The sequence below is a fragment of the Monodelphis domestica genome, chromosome 1 (assembly GCF_027887165.1).
Source record: "Monodelphis domestica isolate mMonDom1 chromosome 1, mMonDom1.pri, whole genome shotgun sequence".
NCBI classification, from domain to species: domain Eukaryota; kingdom Metazoa; phylum Chordata; class Mammalia; order Didelphimorphia; family Didelphidae; genus Monodelphis; species Monodelphis domestica.
The window spans coordinates 511,509,821-511,533,114 of NC_077227.1; the positions used below are offsets into that span (position 1 = coordinate 511,509,821).

At 36.8% G+C, this 23,294-nt stretch overlaps 1 protein-coding gene across 1 annotated transcript in view; it reads left to right on the forward strand.

The window, feature by feature from the left end:
- NUGGC (nuclear GTPase, germinal center associated) overlaps positions 1-23,294 on the forward strand; it is a 97,665-nt gene that overhangs the window by 22,186 nt on the left and 52,185 nt on the right. The window contains exons 6-7 of the mRNA XM_016428625.2: positions 6,316-6,525; positions 18,835-19,010. Of these exons, the coding sequence (XP_016284111.2) occupies positions 6,316-6,525; positions 18,835-19,010 (386 nt within the window). The remainder of the gene's footprint in view (positions 1-6,315; positions 6,526-18,834; positions 19,011-23,294) is intronic.

Sequence of the window (23,294 nt, forward strand, 5' to 3'; positions counted from 1 at the left end):
CCTTAGCAACAAAAGCTGCTGTGGCTCAGGTCGTAGGAAATGCTTCTGGTCATCGGGTCAGTTGATCTACTATGACTAGACAAAATTTATATTGTCCAGTCTTTGGAGTAATTTAAAGTTTACAGTACAAAAAGGGAGGGAAAGATATGGGGGAGGGAATTTAATGGACCCTAAAAAAATAAGAATGGAACAAAAAGAAAGGGGACAGAAAGGGAAATAGAATAAGGGTGGGAATTAGGGGGATTGATTTAAAGCAAACCACTGGTTTAAAAGGAAATAGAAAAAGAAGAAAGGACAGAACTAGGAGAGGATATCAAAATGTTGGGGAATACAGAGGTGGCAATCATAACTCTGAATGTGAATGAGATGAACACATCCATAAAACAAAAGCAAATAGCAGAGTGGATTAGAAACCAAAAACCTACCATATGTTGTCTACAAGAAACACACATGAGGCAGGTAGACACACACAGGGTGAAGGTCAAAGGTTGGAGCAAAATGATTGGACTTCAAATGAGAAAAATAAGGCAGTAGTTGCAATCATGATATCTGACAAAGCAAAAGTAAAAATAGATCTGATTAAAAGAGATTTGGAAGGTAATTACATCCTGATAAAAGGCAGTATAGACAATGAGGAAATAGCAGTACTCAACATGTATGCACCAACTTTTTAAAGGAGAAACTTTGGGAGCTTAAGGAGGAAATAAATAGTAAAACTATACTAGTGGGAGACCTGAACCTTCCTCTATCAGATCTAGATAAATCAAAACAAAAAATAAATAAAAAAGAGGTAAGAGATGTAAATGGAATCTTAGAAAAATTAGAGTTAATAGATATGTGGAGAAAAATAAATAGGGACAAAAAGGAATATACCTTCTTTTCAGCAGCATGTGGTACATTCCCAAAGAATGACCATGTACTAGGGCACAAAAACATGACAAACAAGTGCAAAAGAGCAGAAATAATAAATGCAACCTTTCAGATCATAATTCAATAAAAATAATAATTAGTAAGGGTACATGGAGAGGCAAATAAAAAATTAACTGGAAATTAAATAATATGATTCTCCAGAATCAGTTAAAGAACAAATAGAAACAATTAATAATTTCATTGAAGAAAATGACAATGATGAGACACTTTTTCAAAATCTATTGGATGCAGCCAAAGCAGTACTCAGGGGGGAAATCTATATCCTTGAGTTCATATATTAACAAATTAGGGAGGGCAGAGGTCAATGAATTGGACATGCAAATAAAAAAAAAACTTGAAAGTGAACAAATTAAAAATCCCCAGATGAAAACTAAATTAGAGATCCTAAAAATTAATGGAGAAATTAATAAAATTGAAAGTAAAAAAAATTATTGAATTAATAAATAAGACTAGAAGCTGGTATTTTGAAAAAAAAATAGACAATGTACTGGTCAATCTAATAAAAAAAAGGAAAAAAGAAAACCAAATTAACAGTATCCCAGATGAAAAGGGAGACCTCACTTCTAATAAAGAGGAAATTAAGGCAATCATTAAAAACTATTTTGCCCAATTATTTGGCAATAAATATGGCAATCTAGGTGAGATAGATGAATATTTGCAAAAATATAAATTGCCTAGATTAACAGAAGAAGAAATAGAATATTTAAATAATCCCATATCAGAAAAAGAAATTGAGCAAGCCATCAAAGAACTCCCTAAGAAAAAATCCCCAGGACCTGATGGTTTCACAAGTGAATTCTTTCAAACATTCAAAGAACAACTTATCCCAATACTATACAAACTATTTGACATAATAAGCAAAGAAGTTCTACCACATTCCTTTTATGCTACAAATATGGTACTGATTCCAAAGCCAGATGACCAAAAACAGAGAAAGACCAATCTCTTTAATGAATATAGATGCAAAAATCTTAAATATAATACTAGTAAAAAGACTCCAGCAAGTGATCACGAGAGTTATTCATTATGATCAGGTAGGATTTATACTAGGAATGCAAGGATGGTTCAATATTAGGAAAACCATTCACATAATTGACAATATCAACAAGCAAACCACCAAAAATCACATAATTATCTCAATAGATGCAGAAAAAGCCTTTGACAAAATACAACACTCATTCCTATTGAAAACACTAGAAAGTAAAGGAATAGAAGGGCCTTTCCCAAGTATAATAAACAGTATATATCTAAAACCATCAGCAAGTATCAGCTGCAATGAGGATAAACTAGAAGTCTTCCCAATAAGATCAGGAGTGAAACAAGGATGTCCATTATCACCTCTGTTATTTACCATTGTACTAGAAACACTAGCAGTAGCAAGTAGAGAAGGAAAATAAATTGAAGGTATTAAAATAGGCAATGAAGGGGCAGCTGGGTAGGAAGTGTCTGAAGCCAGATTTGAACCTAGGACCTCCCATCTCTAGGCCTGGCTCTCAATCCACTGAGCTACCCAGCTGTCCCCTATTTACTCAAATTTATAAGGAGCTAAAATCAATTGTCAAAAAAAATCAAGCCATTCCCCAATTGATAAATGGACAAGGGACATGAATAGGCAATTTTTAGATAAAGAAATCAAAACTATTAATGAACACATGAAAAGGTTATCTAAATCCCTTATAATCAGAGAATGCAAATTAAAACAACTCTGAGGTACCATCAGACACCTAGCAGATTGGCTACAATGACAGCAAAGGAAAGTAATGAATGCTGGAGTGGATATGGCAAAATTGGGACATTAATGCATTGCTGGTGGAGTTGTGAACTTATCCAACCATTCTCGAAGGCAATTTGGAACTATGCCCAAAGGGCACTAAAAGACTGTCTGCTCTTTGATCCAGCCACAGCAGTGCTGGGTTTGTACCCCAAAGAGATAATAAGGAAAAAGACTTGTACATGAATATTCATAGCTGCACTCTTTGTGGTAGCAAAAAATTGGAAAATGAGGGGATGCCCTTCAATTGGAGAATGGCTGAACAAATTGTGGTACATGTTGGTGATGGAATACTATTGTGCTTAAAGAAATAATGAACTGGAGGAATTTCATGGGAACTGGAATGACCTCCAGGAATTGATGCAGAGTAAAAGGAGCAGAACCAGGAGAACATTATATACAGAGATGGATACACTGTGGTACAATCGAATGTAATGGACTTCTCTACTAGCAGCAATGCAAGTATCCAGAATTTTTCAGAGGGACTTATGAGAAAAATTGCTATCCACATCCAGAGAAAGAACTGTGGGAGTAGAAACACGGGGAAAAAAAAAAACAACAGCTGCTTGATCACAAGGGTTGATGGGGATATGGTTGGGGATGTAGATTCTAAATGATCACCCTAGTGAAAATATCAATAATATGGAAATAGGTCTTGATCAATGACACATGTAAATCCAATGGAATTGTGCATCAGCTATGGGAGGGGACTGGCAGGAGGGGAGGGAAAGAACATGAATCTTGTAACCATGGAAAAGTATTCTAAATTAACTAATTATATAAAATTAAAAATAAATGCTTGTTGTATGAATGACTCAACTGGGGATGATTCACTTGGAAATGAGATGACTTAGGAAGGATATAGTACCTCCCCTACAAATATTTGAAGGACTGTCACACAGACAATAAGGGAAAACTAGGAACAATGTATAGAAATTGAAAAACAAATTAAGACTTAATATAATTTTCCAACAAGTAACAAAGGGGAAGTAGGCAAGGCTTCACAATCTCAATTTTACATATGAGGAAACTAAGGCCCAGAGAGCCTTCTAAAACAGATCTGACTATGTTTCCTCCCCCATTCAATAAACTCCAGTGGATCCCTATCTCTCTAAGATCAAATAAAAATGTTTGGTATTCAAAGCTCTTCATAACCTGCCTCCTTTCCACACCTTTCCAGTCTTCTTATACCTTATACACCTTGCACACTCTTCCATCTACTGACGCCTTCCTTCCCTCCTTCCTTCCCTCCTTCCCTCCTTCCTTCCTTCCTTCCTTCCTTCCTTCCTTCCTTCCTTCCTTCCTTCCTTCCTTCCTTCCTTCCTTCCTTCCTTTTTCTTTCTTCTTTCCCCTTACCTTCTGTGTTAGAATAAATACTATGTATTGGTCCCAAGGCAGAAGAGTGATAAGGGCTAGGCAGTTAGGGTTAAGTGACTTACCCAAGGTCACACAGCTAGGAATCAACAGAAGGAAGGCACTAGAATTAAGTTCTAGTGCCTTCCTCCTGTTGATTATTTCCTATTTATACTGAATGTAGCTTGTTTGTATGTAGTTGTTTGCATATTGTCTACTCCATTGGATTATGAACTCCTCTAAGGCAGGGATTGCCTTTTGCCTCTTTTTGTATCCTTAGGGTTTAGCTCAGTCCCTGGAACATAGGAGGTACTTAATAAGTGTCAATGAGACTAAGAATGGTATACAAATTCTGATCATCACTGTCATCCTGGGCACTGGAATTTTCATATCAGCCACAGGAAAAAAATAATATTTTTATTATGAAAATATAAATAAGTTAAACATAGGCTCTTAAGAGGACCAGATTCAAATCCCTTTGGATTAGATGATGCTGAGGTCCCTGAGCTCTATGATCCTATGATCATGGAGTCACTGATTTATAGAACTAGAAGGAACTTTAGGATTGTGTTACAGATGTTCAAACCCATTCTGAGGTAATTGAGTAGAGTCCCAGACATCTACCTTATCAGAGAGATATTCTAGCCTGGCTCAAAATTGCCTTGGAATCCCAGAATAAGTCATTTTTCCCACAAATGACCTCCCAAATTCACTCCCTCAGATACTAGACACCAGGGGAAGGAGAAACACAGTAACGAATGGCTTTCCCAGCATCATTCTTGCTGGACAGAACACCAAAGAACTAACCCAAAGACATTCCTTTCTAAGACTTCTCAGGGACCAAACAATAATCAGTCCATTGTTAAAATTTCAGTGAGCACTTATATTTCAGAAATCAGTAAACTACCAATCAGGGCTTGGTTTATTGTTTTGTTGATTGTTGATACTTAAGAAAGTGATTGAAAAATGTTAATAATGTGGATTGTATTTGAAAGTGTGTTTTATATACTTCCACCTCCCAATTATTCAGTCATTTCAGTGTTTCAGTCCTGTCTGACACTTTGTGACCCCATTTTAGGTTTTCTTGGTAAAGATACTGGAGTGGTTTGCTATTTCTTTTTCCAATTCATTTTACATATGATGAAAGTGAGGCAAACAAGGTTAAGTGACTTGCCCATGGTCACACAGTTAGTGTCTGGGGCTGGATTTGAACTCAGGACTTCATGAATAGTTGAGTGTTAGACATGTACCAGCGCACCACTGAATATAGCCCCTCCTTTCCTGAACTTCAGAGAATTACTTAGACCAGACTCTGCCTTCTGGAAACAACACAAACTAAGTTAAGGCCCCAGTTGTGGCAAATCTAATTATCCCCTTCAATAATTTCACCTTTTTTCTTACTATGTGAATGTTCTCTGTGATGTCACTTTTATGTAGCAACAGAATAGCATACAGTGTATTTTACCTGGCTCTGGAACTCCTTTGAGGCTAACTACAATTCTAATAGCTCCTTTAGTCTAATCTGCTCTCTTGTAGTTGGGACTATACTAAGGCTCAAGTAGAGGATTGGGTCTCTAGGTTAGGCTAAGTGACTCAAGTTTTTTTTATAGTAATAAAGAAGTGGAAACTAGGGGATACTCATTCCCTGGTTGAACAAATTAGGGCATGGAATACAATGGAATAATACTGTGTCATAAGAAATCATGAAAGGAATAGGTTCAGAGAAACCTGGGAAGACTTAAAAGAACTGATACAAAATGAAGTGAGCTGACCCAGGAGGACAATTTATGAAAAAATAACAACATTGTAGAGATAAACAACTTTAATAATTGATCATCTCAGTGGCTGAGCATGATGATGAACTATGTTACCCACCTTCTGACAGAGAAATGATAGGTTCAGGATACAGAGTGAGGCACATATTTTAGACATGGACAACATAGAAATTAATTTTGTTTGTCTATGCATATATTATTAAAATAGTTTTAGTTTCCTTTTTCTTTTTTCTTTTGAATTGGGCATGAAATGGGAAGGAGAGAATATAAATGATTGTTAATTGAAAAATAAAATAAAATAAGTGAGAAAATTTAAGTGAAACGGTCAGAGTCATGTAGCTAGACTGGTGATAGATTTCTCATGTCTGCCTCATATAACTTACATATGATATTCTTTTGACACATCTAAATAAATAACCATCAATATCAGGGAAAGATAGACTGTGGGAATATATGGATATTATACTTCTCTCTTTGTTTTTTTAGGCAAATGAACTCTCTGTAAAATTGGACCCTTACATCCGGACTCAGATGAGGCATACAGATGGGAGACCAGTTAGGACCCAAATATGGCCCCTGATCAAATATGTAGAAGTGACTCTTCCCAGATCAGAAGTGATTCCGGAAGGTGTGGTGCTGGTAGACATTCCTGGAACAGGCGACTTTAATAGCAAAATAGATGAAATGTGGAAAAGGGTAATTTCTCCTTATTTTTCAACTCTTCCAACCTCTTCAGTCATGCCTCTTCCCTCAAACCTCAAAGGATACTTTTTTGTTTTTTTTTTTATCAAGGAATTTAATGTGCTCATAAAGTGATATTCTTCTTATTCTGACCTCTGAGTACTCAGCTCAGAGCTGGTATAGGCAGTGATTACATAGGGTAAATAGCTGGGAGCAATAAGGTTACACACATGCCAAGAGACTGTGATGGAGTGAACCACAGCCAGGGGGTAAGCTCAGATAATAGAAGGCAGAAGAATTTAGGAGTTAACAACAAAGTAGACAAGGAGGAAGGTCTCCCCAAAGAAGGTGGATATTGCAACAAGGGAGTGTCTAGCAAAAGAACTCCCAGGAAAGTGGTTAGAGACTTGGGACATATAGGAATGAAGGACACAACAACAGAAGGTAGGGTAGTAAGAGTAGGAGAATTGTTAAGATACAGAGATATTGGAAGGCATTACCCTTGGCCTAGACTTGTCAACTATAAAATGTTGGAAGGTATCTGAGCACTCAGGTAATTGAATACAGATGAGGAATCTGGTTTCTTAAGTTTTATGTTTTTCAATTACTTGTAGAAACAATTTTTTTCGGGGGGTATATCTTTTGACCTTACCTTGGTATAGGGTGTGAGATATTGATCTATACCTAATTTTTTCCATATTGTTTTCCAATTTTCCCAGCAGTTTTTGTCAAATTGTGACTTCTTATCCCACAAACTGGGATCTTTGGGTTTATCAAACACTAGATTGATGAGGTCATTTATCCCTAATCTTTGATGATTGCGGCTTTAGAGTACAGTTTTAGAGCTGGTACTGCTAGTTGGAACAATTTTTTAACAATTGTTTCTGATATTTTGTAATTCAGATTCTCTCCCTGTTATCCTTCCCCTCCTCGAGTTAGTAAATAGCCTGATATAGGTTATACCATTGCCTTCATGCAATACATATATATTTCCATATTCCCTATTTCATGACTGAAGATATGTATCATATATACAATTTTAAAAACTCATGAAGGAAATAAAGTGAAGGGTGGCTTGCTTTAATCTCCAGTCAAATTCTAACAGTTCCTTCTTTGGTTATGAATAGTAGTTTTTTTTTTATCATGTGTATGTTGGTGTTATTTTGGAACCTTATTTTGCTGATAATTGTTTAGTCCTTTACCGCTGATCACTGTACAGTATTTCTGTTCCTGAAAACACTGTTCTGGTTCTGCTTACTTCACCTTGCATCAATTCATATAATGTTTCCAGGTTTTTCTGAACTCATCCTGTTCATTATTTATTATGGAATAATAGTTTTCCATTCCAACCATGTATCCCAGCTTGTTCAGTGTGGAAGAGGCATGAAGGAAGAGAGAATTTCATGCATACAAGACAGAGAGTAAAGGTCCTCAGATGTCAATCAAAAAAGAACTTTCCAAATAGAATGTTCCCAGGAAAGTCAGTTGGAGAGTCAAGCCAGGCTGAAGAGGGAAGAAGCTGGGAACAAGTCCCCTGTTAGCTTCTGTCCTAGGCTGAAGTCTCTTGGTTTTAGAGAGGGGAGGCAAGAAGAAGGTTTTGTGTGGCTGATTCTGGTAGTTGAACCTGAAGAACTGATTGTATTTTTGAGATTTGAGTTTGAATGAAGAAGAAAGAAGATTAAACAGTTGTCCTCCATCTCCTTGAGAGACTTGTGTCACAGTTGTGACAGGACTGACATTTCCCAAAATCCTTCTAACCCTCCTTATAGACTAGGGACAACCCTATCCCTCTCACTCATCTTACCTCAGTCCTTCATCCTGTCGTTCCCAATAAATCCCCTTACTTGAGAAAGGAAGAAAAAAGAGTGTTTCCTCATAAACCTTAAAGCCCACTGGGGGGGGAGGGGTGAAGCCAAAGGCTTCAGAAGGGGGTGGTGAAGGGATTGAGGGGGGAGGAGGAGGGTAGGGAAAATATTAATCAATTAGCCATCAGTAGTGATCAATAGGCAACCCCAGAATATCTCTCTCTAGTAGTATCTCTCTATCTCTCAGCAGTATCTCTATCTCCATTACAACTAGGCACCCTGAGGTTTTCCCCTAGTATCTCTCGTCAAGCCAGAGTATATCCATTTACTGCAACCAGAAAATATATCTTCACAGATTTCTATTTCTAATACATCAGCCATTTCAAATTGATGACCCTCCCCCCCGCCCCGTTTCCAAATCTTTGCCATTATATTAATTAGCAGAGAAGGTGCTAGCCGGCTTTAATAGGAAATGTGCCCTATTCTAGTTAAATCATAGGTTCAGTTTTCAGTTTTTGTTCAGTTGTTTTTGGTTGTGTCTGACTCGTTATGATCCCATTTGGGTTTTCATGGCAGAGATACTGGAGTGATTTGTCATTTCTTTTTCCAGCTCATTTTATAGGTTAGGTTGAGGAAACTGAGGCAAAAAGAAAAAAAGGGGGTTAAATGACTTGCACAGGGTGATACAGCTATAAGTGGCTGAGGCTGGATTTGAGCTCAGGAAGATGAGTACCATCTAGCTGCTTGATATCTATCTCTATCCATAATCACTTTTTTATATAATATATATGGGCATGTTTACCTGATACATATTTATATAGATCACCTTTTTATACGACATGTATGGGTATGATTATCTGATATGTTTAGATATCATTTATATGCCACAAATAAAGGTGTCTATATCTGATATACATATGATATATTGATATATAACACCTTTATATGTGATATGCACGTGTGTATATATCCTAAACATTTATGTAGATTATATTTATATGTGATATATGGAGATGTATATATCTACTATATATTTTAAATATGACTTTTATATGTGACATATATAGGTATGTGTAGCTGATATATATTTATATGTCACCTCCATATGTAACATATATAGGTATATATATATCTGATCTAAATATAGATCACATTTACATGTGACATATGGGAGTACATATCATATACATATCTCACCTTTATGTGTGAAATATATGGGTATGTATATCTGATGCATATTTATCTACATCATATCTATGAGATAAGTGGAGTGTATATATCTGATATCTTTGTGATAGAGTTGTATATACACCACTTTAGTGTGACATGTAAAGGTGGCTATATTGGTCTATATGTTTATTTCATACATACTTGGCATGTAGATGTGTATATATGATATGTGACATATAGAAACATGTATGACACATTTTATAGATATCACTTATATAGCAGATATACATAGCCACCCTCACATATATAAACACTCAAATAGTTACCGGTGTGTCTATATACACCTATATTTGTATGCATCTATACCCCTATGTGGATAGGGATTGGAAATTCCATTGCTGTAAAGACCTCCCAGTGAGTAAACTCCCTGTACCAGCGCAGATGTATATCTCCTCTGCATCCTGGAATCTTTAAGCTCCAGCTTCCTGACTCTCAGACTGACTTCTTGAAAGGCTTCTCAACTTAAACATCTTCATAAGGCTTTATGGCTTACTAAGCACTATACATACATGACCTCATTTGGTCAACAACAGCCCCAGAAGGTGGGTAGTGCAATGATCATGCCCATTATTACAGATAAGAAAACTGAAGGGTTAGAGACCGTAAGTGACTTGCCAGGGTCAGTTAGCGTCTGGTCCTCCATTTTCTTATCTATCAAACAAGAAGAATCAACTGTTTAATGTCTAATGTCCCGTTTAGCTCTCAGATTTTGATTCTAGAGCAAATGGTGACATTGCTGAGCTTTCTCTTCCTTGAACATGACATGCCATCTTCCAACTTTTCATTTTCTCTGTCTGTCCCCCATGCCTGGAATGCTGATTCTCCTTATCTCTATCCCCTTGATTCCCTAGCTTCCTTCAAGTCTGGACTAAAATCCTGTCTACAAGAAGCCTTTTGGCTTCTTTCAGAACATTTATTAAACTCCTACTATGTGCCAGACACGATATTAAATGCTTTACAAATATTATCTCATTTGATTGCTCCCAACAACCCTGAGAGGCAAGTGCTATTATTTGCTCCATTTTATAGTTGAGAAAACTGAGGCAGATGGTAGTGAGGTGACTTGCTCAGGGTCACATAGTAAGTATCTGAGAATAGATTTGATCTCAGATCTTCCTGACTCCAGGCTTCAGCACTCTATGTAGTGGGTCATCTAGCTGCCTCTAGGTGGAATCAAGTACATAGATAAGTGAATACAAAATATATACAAAGCAAGAACCTAGGCAAGCCACTTAACCCTGTTTGCCTCAGTTTCCTCACCTGTAAAATGAACTAGAGATGACAATAGCAAACCACACCAGTATCTTGGCCAAGAAAACCCCAAATGGAATCAAAAAGTCAGACACGACTGAAATGACTGAACAACAAAAGATAAAAAAAAAATGTTTCTGGTGGGAGTTAGAGGTCATATAATCCAAATTCCTCATTTCACAGATGAGAGGAGAACTGAAGTGACTCACCTAAAAACACTATCAGCTTGGGGAATTGGGTTTTAAATGGTCCTTGAGTTGAACCTTGAAGGAACCTAGGGGTGCCAAGAATTGGAGGGAAGAAGAGAGAGCATTCCAGGGCTGAGGACAGGTTGGAGGGAGGGCACCTAATTTATGCCAGTATTGTGGTTATTTTGGCTTGACCATGCAACCAAACAGAGCACTTATCTTACTCAGTTGGGTAGTTTTTAAGAATCCACTAATAACAAAAAAATAAGCTGATCCAGATGGGGGAAAAAAGCCCCCAAAAAGGACAGTCTGAATGAACTCCCTAGTCCTGACCACACTGCATTTGAACTGTTGCTTCTCAGCATACTTGTGGTTTGGGGATATCAGCTAGATGTTTAGTTATAAATGCTTTTCCTCTAACCAGTGCGATCTGAGATTCAGACAGGAGACCATCCCTGCCTCAATACTCTCTTCCTCCTCATCTCCTGCTGAGCTTGGCATTACTGCAACTTATCCATGCTCTATTCCCCTTAGTTCAAAACTACCCACAAGACCTTAAGCAAGTCATTCTTCTCTGGACTCCAGTTTCCTCATCTATAGGTCTAAGTCTGTTCATTTTATTCAAGAAAACCAGTTCATATAATGCATTTCAGACTATTTGTTGCTTTGCCACCTCAATAATGCCTTAATCCTCTCTTATGTGTTATTTGAACTAGATAGCTACTCAGGTCCCTTCCAACTCTTAAATTCTGTGATTCTGTAATCCTTCCTACCTTCCTCTCCTATAAACATAAAGGATACCTAAATTCTGATGTCACTCCATGACAATGTTACTCTCTTTGTCTCTTTATACTCCCCCCAGATTTTTCTCAGAAAAATCTTCAATTGTGTCATTTATCTAGTTTGTCGAATCTTTGTTGTTCACTTGTTTCAGTCATATCTGACTCTTTGTGATCCTTTTTGGGTTTTTTTGGCAAAGATACTGGAGAGATTTGCTATTTCCTTCTCTTGCTCATTTTACGATGTGGAAACTGACTTGTTCAGGATTATCTAGGCCAGATTTGAACTCAGGAAGAAGAATTTCCTTGACTCTAAGTCTAGTAACTCTATCCACTGCATCCCTCAGATGCCCCAAGCTTGTATCTATGTTTCTACAAGTTGTAGGAGTAAAAATGAATGAATACTCCCAGTATTTAAAAAATATATAGGATTTTAATAATAATCAAAAGAGAGGGAAAAGTAAAAGGATTCTTTGAGTCAAGTGAGCAGAGCAGAGAGAGCCAGAGACTCATACCTGCAGCACTTTACCAAAAGCACAAGCTCCCAAAAAAGAGCCCTGCAGCATGAGTCTCGGCCAAATTTATCTCCCAAGCTTCCTTATGTAAAATGAGGACATAATTTTAAAGGATTCTTGGAATGTAGCTCAGGTGTGGCAAATTTTCTACCTGCACATTCTCCCCTGTGACCCTTTGGGAGACCAGTCTCCCCAGTGGATAATTTTAAACATAATTAACTAAGGTACATACAGTTTTACACAGGGAAAATACAACTTGGGGGAAAGAAAACAAAAGGGAATCAAGAACAAAACCAATTAGGGGGTGATTGACAAAGAACATATAAACAAATGTATTCAACTCCCCAAAGTTCAATTCTATACATTCAGTTTTGCTCAGGAACTCCTGGAGCAGAAAAGCATTTCCATGGCATCTTCCATAAGGAGTTCAGTCCCTGGATTTTGGGAAGCAGCAAATTTCTTACCCTTAAAAAAATTTTTTTTTCTCAAAAGGAACTTAAAACTTTTCATTACAAAATAAAAACACATACCCCCCTGAGGAGGATATAGGGAGGCACATATGAATCACACAGGGATACATGGTCAAGTCACAAGGCATATGAATCAATTATCAAAAACATCAAAGAATCCAAAGAAGTTAAAAAATAACCTCTGAGTGAAATATAGAATATCAAAAATATGAAAAAATTCTAGGAAAAAGGAAAAAAATTCACAAATCACAACTTGTCCCATAAGCCTGCAACAACAATCACTCACTAACCCAATTTAGCAGTCTGGATTACAGTAAGTTGTCACATTATGAAAGAAAATAGAAAAAAAAGATTAAGTCTCGAAACAAACAGGAAATATCATTCCCTGATTTGAACCTTTTGTTCACTTTTAAGGATAATAAACCAGAAAAAATGATGTTATATACTTGATAAAGAGCATGGTACAAGGAAGTCTTGCATTTAACACATGTTAAACAGTTGCAACCAAGAATCTTACACATGATCAAGTCCTTGTGCTCTTTGCACAAAATGTCATAAATCCCCATAGGATTGGTTTGGTTTTTTACCTTTTGTCCTTGTGTGGCACTTTGCAGGTCAACTTCTGTGCTCCTTTGTGGTCAGATTTTTTTTTCCCTTTATTCAGACGTATTAATTGAGCAAAAGTCTCATGCTATAAGTTAGTAGCAGGTTTCAATATTCCAAAGCTTTTTTGGGTACACATCTATTTGTTAGGCAAATGGACATCTTAGCTAATTCTATTGCAAAAAGTAAAACAGTTAAAAAAATCTTTTCAATATTGGTGACGTGATTTAAATATAAAAAATGAGGGAAAAAACAAATACTGTATTGCACATGCAGGAAGAAAAACAATAATGAAAAAATATCAAAATTGTATATATTTCACAATTACAGAGGTAAAATATAGAGGCTACTTGCCAAAAAATAAGATTCATTTCCTCTTTAATTTGCATGATCCATAGTGTGAGTGCAAATGAGATAGATAAAGCAATGGAGTTATAGCAGTAATAATACATTCCAGAGAAAAAAAATTTACAGAGGACTCAAAATGTTATAAGAGGCACATCAGGTCAATATAGGTCACTAATATAGTTGTTTTTTTTTTTTGAGGTAATATATGTAGTGTTCTACAAGGGCAATTTGTTCAAGTAGAGGGATCAAATACAGTGCAACAAAATAATACAGATCCAACAATAGGGAAATCTTATCACAGTCAATAGTCAAATAAAATCAGTACAGGCAATTATTCATTATCAACAGAAGGTACAATCAATCACATGAGTTGCTGTATAACAAATACATGCTACAAGTTCTTTTACATATAGCAAATCTTGCAACCTTGGAGGAGATAAGTTTCAACAAATTCTAAAACACAAACCTCTGTACTGCTGATGAAAGTACTCTTTTGGTCCAAAATATCATCCAGAAGTCAATAGACTTCATGGGAAATGCTCTCTCTTGGGAATCATCCAGAGGTATCATGTTCCCTAGGAATACCTTCACATCTACTATGTCTCATCCTTTACATTTCTACAAAAGCAGAGGTGGGGTATACAAATATTGCTACAGCATTTTACTTCAGTTCCCAAATCGCTCCTTATATGTTATTACACACTAATAAAAAGCAAGCAGTCAGAGGTAATGGGGCTATGAAAAACCTGTAAAATCAATGTGACAAGTAGGATGGTACAAATAAAGATAGTAAGAGGGTAGACAGGCACTGTATTCAAAACCTGTTTCCTCTTCTTTGGTACTATGTGGAGGAGAGACAAAACTGAAAAGGGTTAACATCAGCAAAAATAATAGAATCTAAGGGGCACCACCTTCTGCCCCATGTGGAGAGGCAGTAGTACCCTGAGTATTTTGTGGACAAGCTCCACACTCGGGATATACTGTTGTGGGGTAAGTTTGTTTGAGTTATCAGTTGCCCTATTTATATCCTTAGGATTGTTATCAATTCTAAAGTTGTTTTTTAAAAATTTTTTATTAAATTTAATTAATTTAGAATATTTTCCCATGGTTACAAGATTCTTATTCTTTCCCTCCCCACCCCCACCTCACTCCCATAGCTGATGCACCATTTCACTGGATTTTACATGTGTCATTGATCAAGAACTATTTCCATGTTAGTGATATTTGTACTAGAGTGATCATTTAGAGTTTATATCCCCAATCATATCCCCATCAACCCATGTGATCAAGGAATTGTTTTTCTTCTGTGTTTCTATTTCCATAATTCTTCGGATGATGTTCTTTCTCATAGATCTCTCAGAATTGTCCTGGATCAATTGCATTGCTGCTAGTAGAGAAGTCCATTATGTTCAGTTGTACTTCTGTGTATAATGTTCTCCTGGTTATGCTCCTTTCACTCTGCATCAATTCCTGGAGGTTGTTCTAGTTTGCATGGAATTCCTCCAGTTTATTATTTCTTTGAGCACATCACCAACATGTACCATAATTTGTTCAGCCATTCCCCAATAGAAGGACACTTCATTATTTTCCATTTTTTTTTGCCACCACAAAGAGCACAGCTATGAATATTTTGGTACAAATCTTTTCCTCTATTATCTCTCTGGGGTACAAACCCAGCAGTGCTATGGCTGAATCAAAGGGAATTCCAAAGTTTTGATTTCTGAAATCATTTTTGTAGTTATTATTTCTACAAATTTTTCTATAACTATTATTACATTGAATATTGTTTCCAATTGCTTGGAAGAAATTCCTCTAATTTATCATTATGTGATCCTTCTTTCCACAGAAATTGCAGGTTAGGGATCGATAATTAGGTTCTTGGAGAGGAGCAAGTGCCACTGGTTGAGTATCATGTCCTTTTTCTTGTTTATCAGTTCTTTCAGTTAAAGATTTTAATTCTTTCTGGATCTTTTCTAGTAGACCATTAGTTTTTTTATTGTTTTTCTTTATTGCCTTTAAACACATAAGCAGCAGTTTGCCTCAACTCATCAATATCCATTTTATGCCACTTTGGCAATGTGTTTTAAAATAATCTGGGACTCCTCTGAAACAGTTGTTTATAAAATGTCATTTTATATGTCTAATATCTCTTTCTATAGAAATATCAAGGTCAAGGTACCTACCTCCCAGTTCAATGAGTCTATCCATAAATTGGGAGGGTATTTCATCATCAGATTGTTTAAGGCATTCAAATTTAGTCCAAGCATCTGGTCTTTCAGAGCATTCTTGCTTTTAGAATGGTGTCCCTAGCACATTGTAGTTGGAACAATTGTTCAACTTCCTTATAAGAAGGATCAAAATGAAAGAATATATTGGCCATCTTTTTTGTTACCAGGATAGGATCATCTTTGTAACTAGGAACATCTCATTTAAATTCCTTAATATACTGGGGTGTGAAAGGTCTATGTTGTCTGAATGTTAAGACATTCCTATTTGGTGATAATGTGGGCACTTCCCTTAAGGGGAAAATGAATTAATAGGAATAGGTCAGTGGTTGTGGTTTTATAGGAGATGTCTGAGTGGATACTGAGGTAGTACAGGTAGGGACCTATATGGTAGGAGGACAAGGGTTTCTTGGGACTAGGGTTGGTCATGGGGTGGGAGAAGGGTCAAGGAAGGATGGGGCATTGGGAGAAGGGGCAGGGGAGGGAGGTTTAGCCAGGAGTTGCTCAATATGAGAGGAGGTTTTCCATCCAAGATATAGGAAAAGGGTCTTTTGTTTCTATTTCAGGAGAAATATGATTTTCTTCTTTTGGTAGTTCAGGAACAGGTTTGGAAAAATCAGATATATTTTTGTATGGAATCTTCATTTTCCATTGGACCATTTAAGGAATGCTTAAAATTGTCCAGTTGAAATTGAATGTCAACTTGTATTTTAGCTTGCATTTTGTGTATCACAATCTTTTGTGCCTTAATATTTAAGAATTGATAAAGAAAATTTCCTAACAACATAAGGAGAAGGAGGCATTCTGAAAACTTAAAGGTTCCCAATTGAAGGAAAGGCAAAAAGGTTTCTTGTAGAGTAGCATTCATTATTAGCAGTTCAACAAAAAGGCAAAACTGAGTGCTCAATATTAGCCTCTAGTGGCAGGGATAAGGAGGTTTAAGTCAAGGATTATGGGCTGCTTTTAGGGGTGAGGACTCCTCTTAGCTGGAGTGGGAAGAGGTTGTTTTTTTGTTTGTTTGTTTTTTAGCTAAGAGGGAGTATAGGAAGCTGGGTAGGGTGTTTTGGAAAAGGACTTAGGAGAGAGGACCAGTATCTCCCTGAAAAGGGAAAAGGGATTCCCCTCTGCTGGGCTGGGGTTTGGACAGGGAGTTTAAACCTTAGCAGTAGTGGCAAAGCAAGTAGTAGTAACAGCAGAAGGAGTTAGCAGGAACAGCCTCTGTGAGGGAGAGACCTGGCTCCCTGACTCTCCTGCTGGGCAGGTGTAGGCAATGAGCCTGAGAAAGCTTTGAAGGGTTTCTGAGACAGGGAAGAGGGGAGAGGGAAAACTCCAGCAGGACAAGAAATCTGGTTCCTCTAGTTCTGAAGTCCCTTCATGGTTGCCAAAGATTGTAGGAATAAAAATGAATAAATACTCCTAGTATTTAAAAATATATAGGATTTTAATAATAAATCAAAAGAGAGGGAAAAGAAAAGGATTCTTTCAGTCAAGTGAGAAGAGCAAAGAGAGGCAGAGACTCACACCTGCAGGACTTTACCAAAAGCACAAGCTCCCAAAAAAGAGCCCCGCAGCATGAGTCTCAGCCAAATTTATCTCCCAAGCTTCCTTATGTAAAATAAGGGCATAACTTAAGAGGATTCTTGGAATGTAGCTCAGGTGTGGCAAATTTTTCACCTGCACAAAGTGTAGGTTACCAGCTCCCTTATGAGTACTTAAGGTAACAAATACTTACAAAGAATAGGATAGTCTTTATTTCATCTCATAGAAGATATGAGAGACTCACAAGAACACATATACAAACGTAGAAAATATATAAAAGGGCCAAGGGATGATAACAGTTTAACAATGGTTCTCCAAGAAAAAAACAACAAAACCCCCAAATGTGTGTATGACACACTTAAAAATATTTAAATTAATTTTTATTAATTAATTTGTATGTTACATTAAAGGTATCATCTTCTTCCTCCTCTCCCTGCACAGAAGGTATCACTAAAAAAATTATATAAATCATGTCTTTCATGTTTCTTATCAATTCTTTCTCTGGAGACGGCCATTCACAAGTTATTCTTTAAGTGTTAATTGTGTAGTTGTATATAATTTTCTCTTGGTTCTATTTGTTTTGCTTTTATTATTTCATGTAGGTGTTTCCAAGTTTTCAAAAGATTAACCTGTACCTTATGTCTTTTTTTTTTAGACCTTTACCTTCTGTCTTAGAATTGATACTAAGTGCCACTTCCAAGGTAGAAGAGCAATATGGGCTAGGCAATGGGGATTAAGTGACTTAACCAGGGTTACACAGCTAGGAAATGTCTAAGGCCATGTTTGAACCCAGGACTTCTTGTCTCTAGGCCTGGTTCTCTGTCTACTGAGCTACCTAGTAGCCCCCTGATTTTCATTTCTTATGATGCAGCAGGATTCTATCACAATCATAAACATAACTTATTCAGCCATCCCCAGTTGATGAGCATCCCTTCAATTTCTGGTTTGTTGCCACCTTTTAGAACACATGGGTTCTTTTCCTTTTTCCTTGATCTCCTTGATTTCCTTGATTGAGAAGCAGATCCAACAGTGTTATTGTTGGATCTAACAGTATACACAGTTTTATAACTCCCTCATCAAAATTTGCATGGCACACTTTTAAATTTCATCTGCATTATAAACATTTTCTCTGTCACTCTCTTAAATCTATATAGGCAACAAAATAATAAACAAAGCCCTGATTTGTAGCCTTGATGATTTCCCAGGTATGTATGCTCACAATGAAAATTTAATAAGTTGGATCCGGCATCTCCCTAGATATAGGTCTGAGTCTCAGATTCAGCTTTCTGGACTCCTGGATATTGCTCAAGAACTAACTTTTTGTGTTCTACATTTGTTGTTAAAGTATTATCTGTTGTTGGTGCTTTCTAGACTATTGATAAATGTTCTGTGATCTGGGTGATCAGCGACATTGAGAAGATTTCTGGAGGGGAAACCCATGAAGAGCTTCTCTGTGAAAGTATCAAAGCTTGCCAGAGAGGAGTCTGCCAAGAAATTGCCCTGGTGGCCACAAAGTCTGATAAACTTCACCTACCAGAATATTTAAGGTATGATCTTGGGTTTCCCTTTGTGAGACTCACTTACCCCTCTTTGGAAGGTCAGTGAGGTACAATGAAAAGAATCCTGGGTTTATAATTAGAGGATCTGAATTTGAATCCTACCTCTGCTCCTTTTCTGGCTGTGTGATTTTTGAGCAAGTGACAGCTTCTCTGGGATTTTTTTTTTTACCTACAAAATGAATGGAGGGGATTTGTACCAGATGCTCTTTAAGGTCCCTTGCAGCTCTAAATTTTTGGGAGAAAAAGTTGCTAAAACATTGTAAGAATTAAATAATATTTCTACCCAGATATATATTTTATAAAGTTCATTGGAAGGATAGACAAACATTCCTAAATAACCTGACCGAGTGGTGCCTAGCCTGCCAGTCTCTTTCCTCCTTCCTTCCTCCTCACCTGCCTGCTCTGTTCTGTTCTCTGTTCTCCCCCCATTCTTTCTTGATTCTCCCCTTAGGAGCCCCCAACCTTGACCTTTATTGATGTATGGAACCTATGCAGATGCAAACTGGCGCAACTGTGGTATGTCAGGAATGTTTGATAGACGGGTAAAGCTGCTCAGGAGTGGGAGGGCATAAACTTCCTTGACACATCATATAAAATATAGTAGTTAAATAACTTAGAAAATCTGATTCTAATTGCTGCTTTATCCCTAACTCACTTGATAGCTTTGGGGAAGTCATTTAAAGCCCACTAGATCTCAGTTTCCTCATCTTTACAAAGGGGAGGACTGGACTAGGTGATCTCTTGAGATCCTTTCCAGATCTAGTGTCCTATGTGTTGTAAGTACTCCATGTAGATTGTTTCTTTAATTTGGTACTTAAAGATTTGCAGGTTGGTTTCTCAGGGGGGAAACTACTTAAAATTCTTTCTTTTTCTTTTTTTTTTAAACCCTTACCTTCCATCTTGGAGTCAATTCTCTATATTGGATCCAAGGCAGAAGAGTGGTAAGGGCTAGGCAATGGGGGTTAAGTGACTTGCCCAGGGTCACATAGCTGGGAAGTGTCTGAGGCCAGATTTGAACCTAGGACCTCCCATCTCTAGGCCTGACTCTCAATCCACTGAGCTACCCAGCTGCCCCCAACTACTTAAATTCTAAGAGTAATAGGTTATAGGTACCTGTTCCTAAAATGATAGCTAAAGCCCTAAATTGATTTATGTGATTAACCTTTTACCCTGAGCAAAGGCATTTACTAAGGTGGCATATTAAAAAAAAATAATGAAGGGGCAACTGGGTGGCTCAGTGGATTGAGAACTAACCCTGGAAATGGGAGTTCCTGGGCTCAAATCTGGTTTCAGACACTTCCCAGCTGTGTGACCCTGGGCAAGTCACTTGATCCCTATTGCCTAGCCCTTACCACTCTTCTGCCTTAGAACCAATTCACATTATTGATTCTAAGACGGAAGGTAAGGGTTCTTAAAAAAAAATGACAAAGTGTTTGGAATCTTTCCCCCATAAGCACAGGGTACCCTCTCCAAAAAAATACATATAATATCTGTGAGGCATTTGTGACCAAAGAATCACAGTTTCCAATGACTTTTCTCTCCTCTTGGAGTCCTTCCCTCAGCTTTCCACCAGGCAAAAAAAAAGATCTTTGCTGGAGATTTTCTTAGCTGGCCTCCCAAGGTCTGCTCTTCTTGGCAGTTTTGGTTCTTAGTTGCCAGATATAGTTATCCCTTGAATTGTCTTTTTTAAAAAAATGTTTTATTATTTTCCTCAATTATATGAAAAGACAGTTTTTAGCCTTTTAAAAGAGCTTGAGCCAAATTTGCCCCCACCCTCCCTCCCTCATCTCCCCCTTCTCTGAGACGGTAAGCTTTCTGATTTGTAAATTATCTTTCCATATTAGTCATTTTGTGAGAAAACACAGAGAGAAAAAAAGAAACTGAAATATAATGTGTCCCAGTCTGCAATCAGGCTCTATCAGTTCTTTCTCTGGAGGCAAATGACATTTTTCATTATGAGTCCTTAAGGATTATTGCTAGGAATAGCTAAGTCATTCATAAATGTTTATCATACAATATTGCTATTACTGTGTACAATGTTCTCCTGGTTTTGCTCACTTCACTTTGCATCAGTTCATGAAAATCTTGTCAGGTTCTTCTTAAATCATCCTCATCATTTCTTATAGCACAGTAGTATTCCATCACAATTTGTTCAGACATTCCCCAATTGATGGGCATCCCCTCAGTTTCCAATGCTTTATCACCACAAAAAGAACTGCTATAAATATTTTTGAATATGTAGGACCTTTTCCCTTTTTAAAAATCTCTTTGGGATATAGACCTAGTAGTGGTATTGCTGGATCAAAGGTATATGCACAATTTAAAAACTCTGCGTCTAGTTCTAAATTGCTTTCCAGAATGGTTTGATCAGTCCACAATTCCACCAGCAATGCATTAGTTAATGTCCTAATTTTCCCACATGCCCTTCCAGCATTTGTTATTTTCCTTTATTGCCATACTGGCCAATCTGATAGATGTGAGGTGGTATTTCAGAGTTGTTTTAATTTGCATTTCTCCAATCAAGAATGATTTAGAGCACTTTTATGTTGATTCATAATCTTTTTAAAAAATTTGTTATCTTTTATTTTTATATCACCTACTTTTTCCAATATAACTCTCCCTATGTCCCTTCCCAAGAGCGATGCCTTGTAATAAAGAACAAAAAGACAAAATGTTTAAATAAAATGTTAAATAAACTGCTAAACAAAGCTAAAAAAGATGTTAAAATATTGGACAACCCTAAACAGAAAATTACTCAAGTCCTCATGTAATACATATTGCATGTTATATTATAGATAAAATTCTATGAAATGTTCCAAACTTGTAGTAGTCCCCCATCTCTGTAGAGAAGGGAGGGAAATACATTATCCAATCTCTTCTTTGGGGTCAAGCTTAATCATTATACTGTAGCATAATTAAGTTACAATTGTTCTTTCCATTTACATTATTGTACTCATTGTGTACAAAATGTTTTTCTGATGCTTCTTGTTTCATTTGACAGCTAGATGGTGCAGTGGATAGAGCTTATAATGGATAGTCTTAGTCTTAGAGTTAAGTTGTTGTTCAATCATATTTAGTTGTGTCTGACTCTTTCTAACTCCATTTGGGGTTTTCTTGGCAAAGATGCTGGAGTAGTTTGCCATTTCCTTCTCCAGCTCATTTTACAGATGGCTAAGCTGTCATCACACAAGGTTACACAATCAGTAAGTGTCAGAAGTGGGATTTGAACTTGGGAAAAGGGTCTTCCTGATTCCAAGGCCAGTGCTCTATCCACTCTACTACCTAGCTATCCCCAGGTAAAGAAGACCTTAATTCAAATCTAGCCTCAGGCACTATTAGTTAACCACTGGTTGCCTCACTTTCTTCATCTATAAAATGGGGATAATAAATAGCATTTATCTCCCAGGGTTGTGAGCACAAAATGAAACAATTTTTTCATAGGATTGTAATTTTAAAATTTTATTTTGAATTTTTTGTATTTTTATTTTCAGTTCCAAATGATCTCCTTCCTTCTACCCTTCTGGGAAGTCAAGAAATATAACACCCCAAATAAGATAAAATATAAAATTATAAAAAGCTGAGCAAAACTTAAGGTGCTATATAAATGTTGGGCATGATGATGATGATGTCTTCCCATGTTTCTGTATATTCATCATATTCATCCTTTCTTACAGAGCAGTAATATCCTAACATATTCTAAAGTCTTCCAAGTTATTTTCCTTTACATTATTGTGATCATCATGTAAATTGCTCTCTTGGTTCTGTTTGTTTCATTTTTTATCAATTCATGTAAGCCTTCTGAAGCTTTCTTCAGTTGTTCATACTTTCTATTTCATATGGCACAATATAAATACTATTTTCCAAACACTATTTACACACAACTTTTTAGGAACCTATTATTAAATAATATGGACACCAAAAATGTAATATTTTGGGGGAAGTTACTTCTGAGAAATGGTTGCTTCCATTTAAATTTTCCTTTTATTCTTGTGTTCAACTGGATCCAAATTGTTCCACACTCTAAATAATATATTTCTTGAGAATATTCCTTACTCTCCAACTCTACTGCTTTTTCTTACTCACTCTTCCCTATATCAACACTTTTTAAAAGTTCTCAAAGCTCCTTATAATTTTTTTAGTCATCAGGACCCTGGGTCAGTATTTTGAAGAGAAAGAATGGTCACATTGGATCCAAACCAATAATCATTTATTCAGCACCTACTATAAGCCAGGAATTGTGCTAAGAGCTAGGGGATAAAGTTGGTAAAAAAG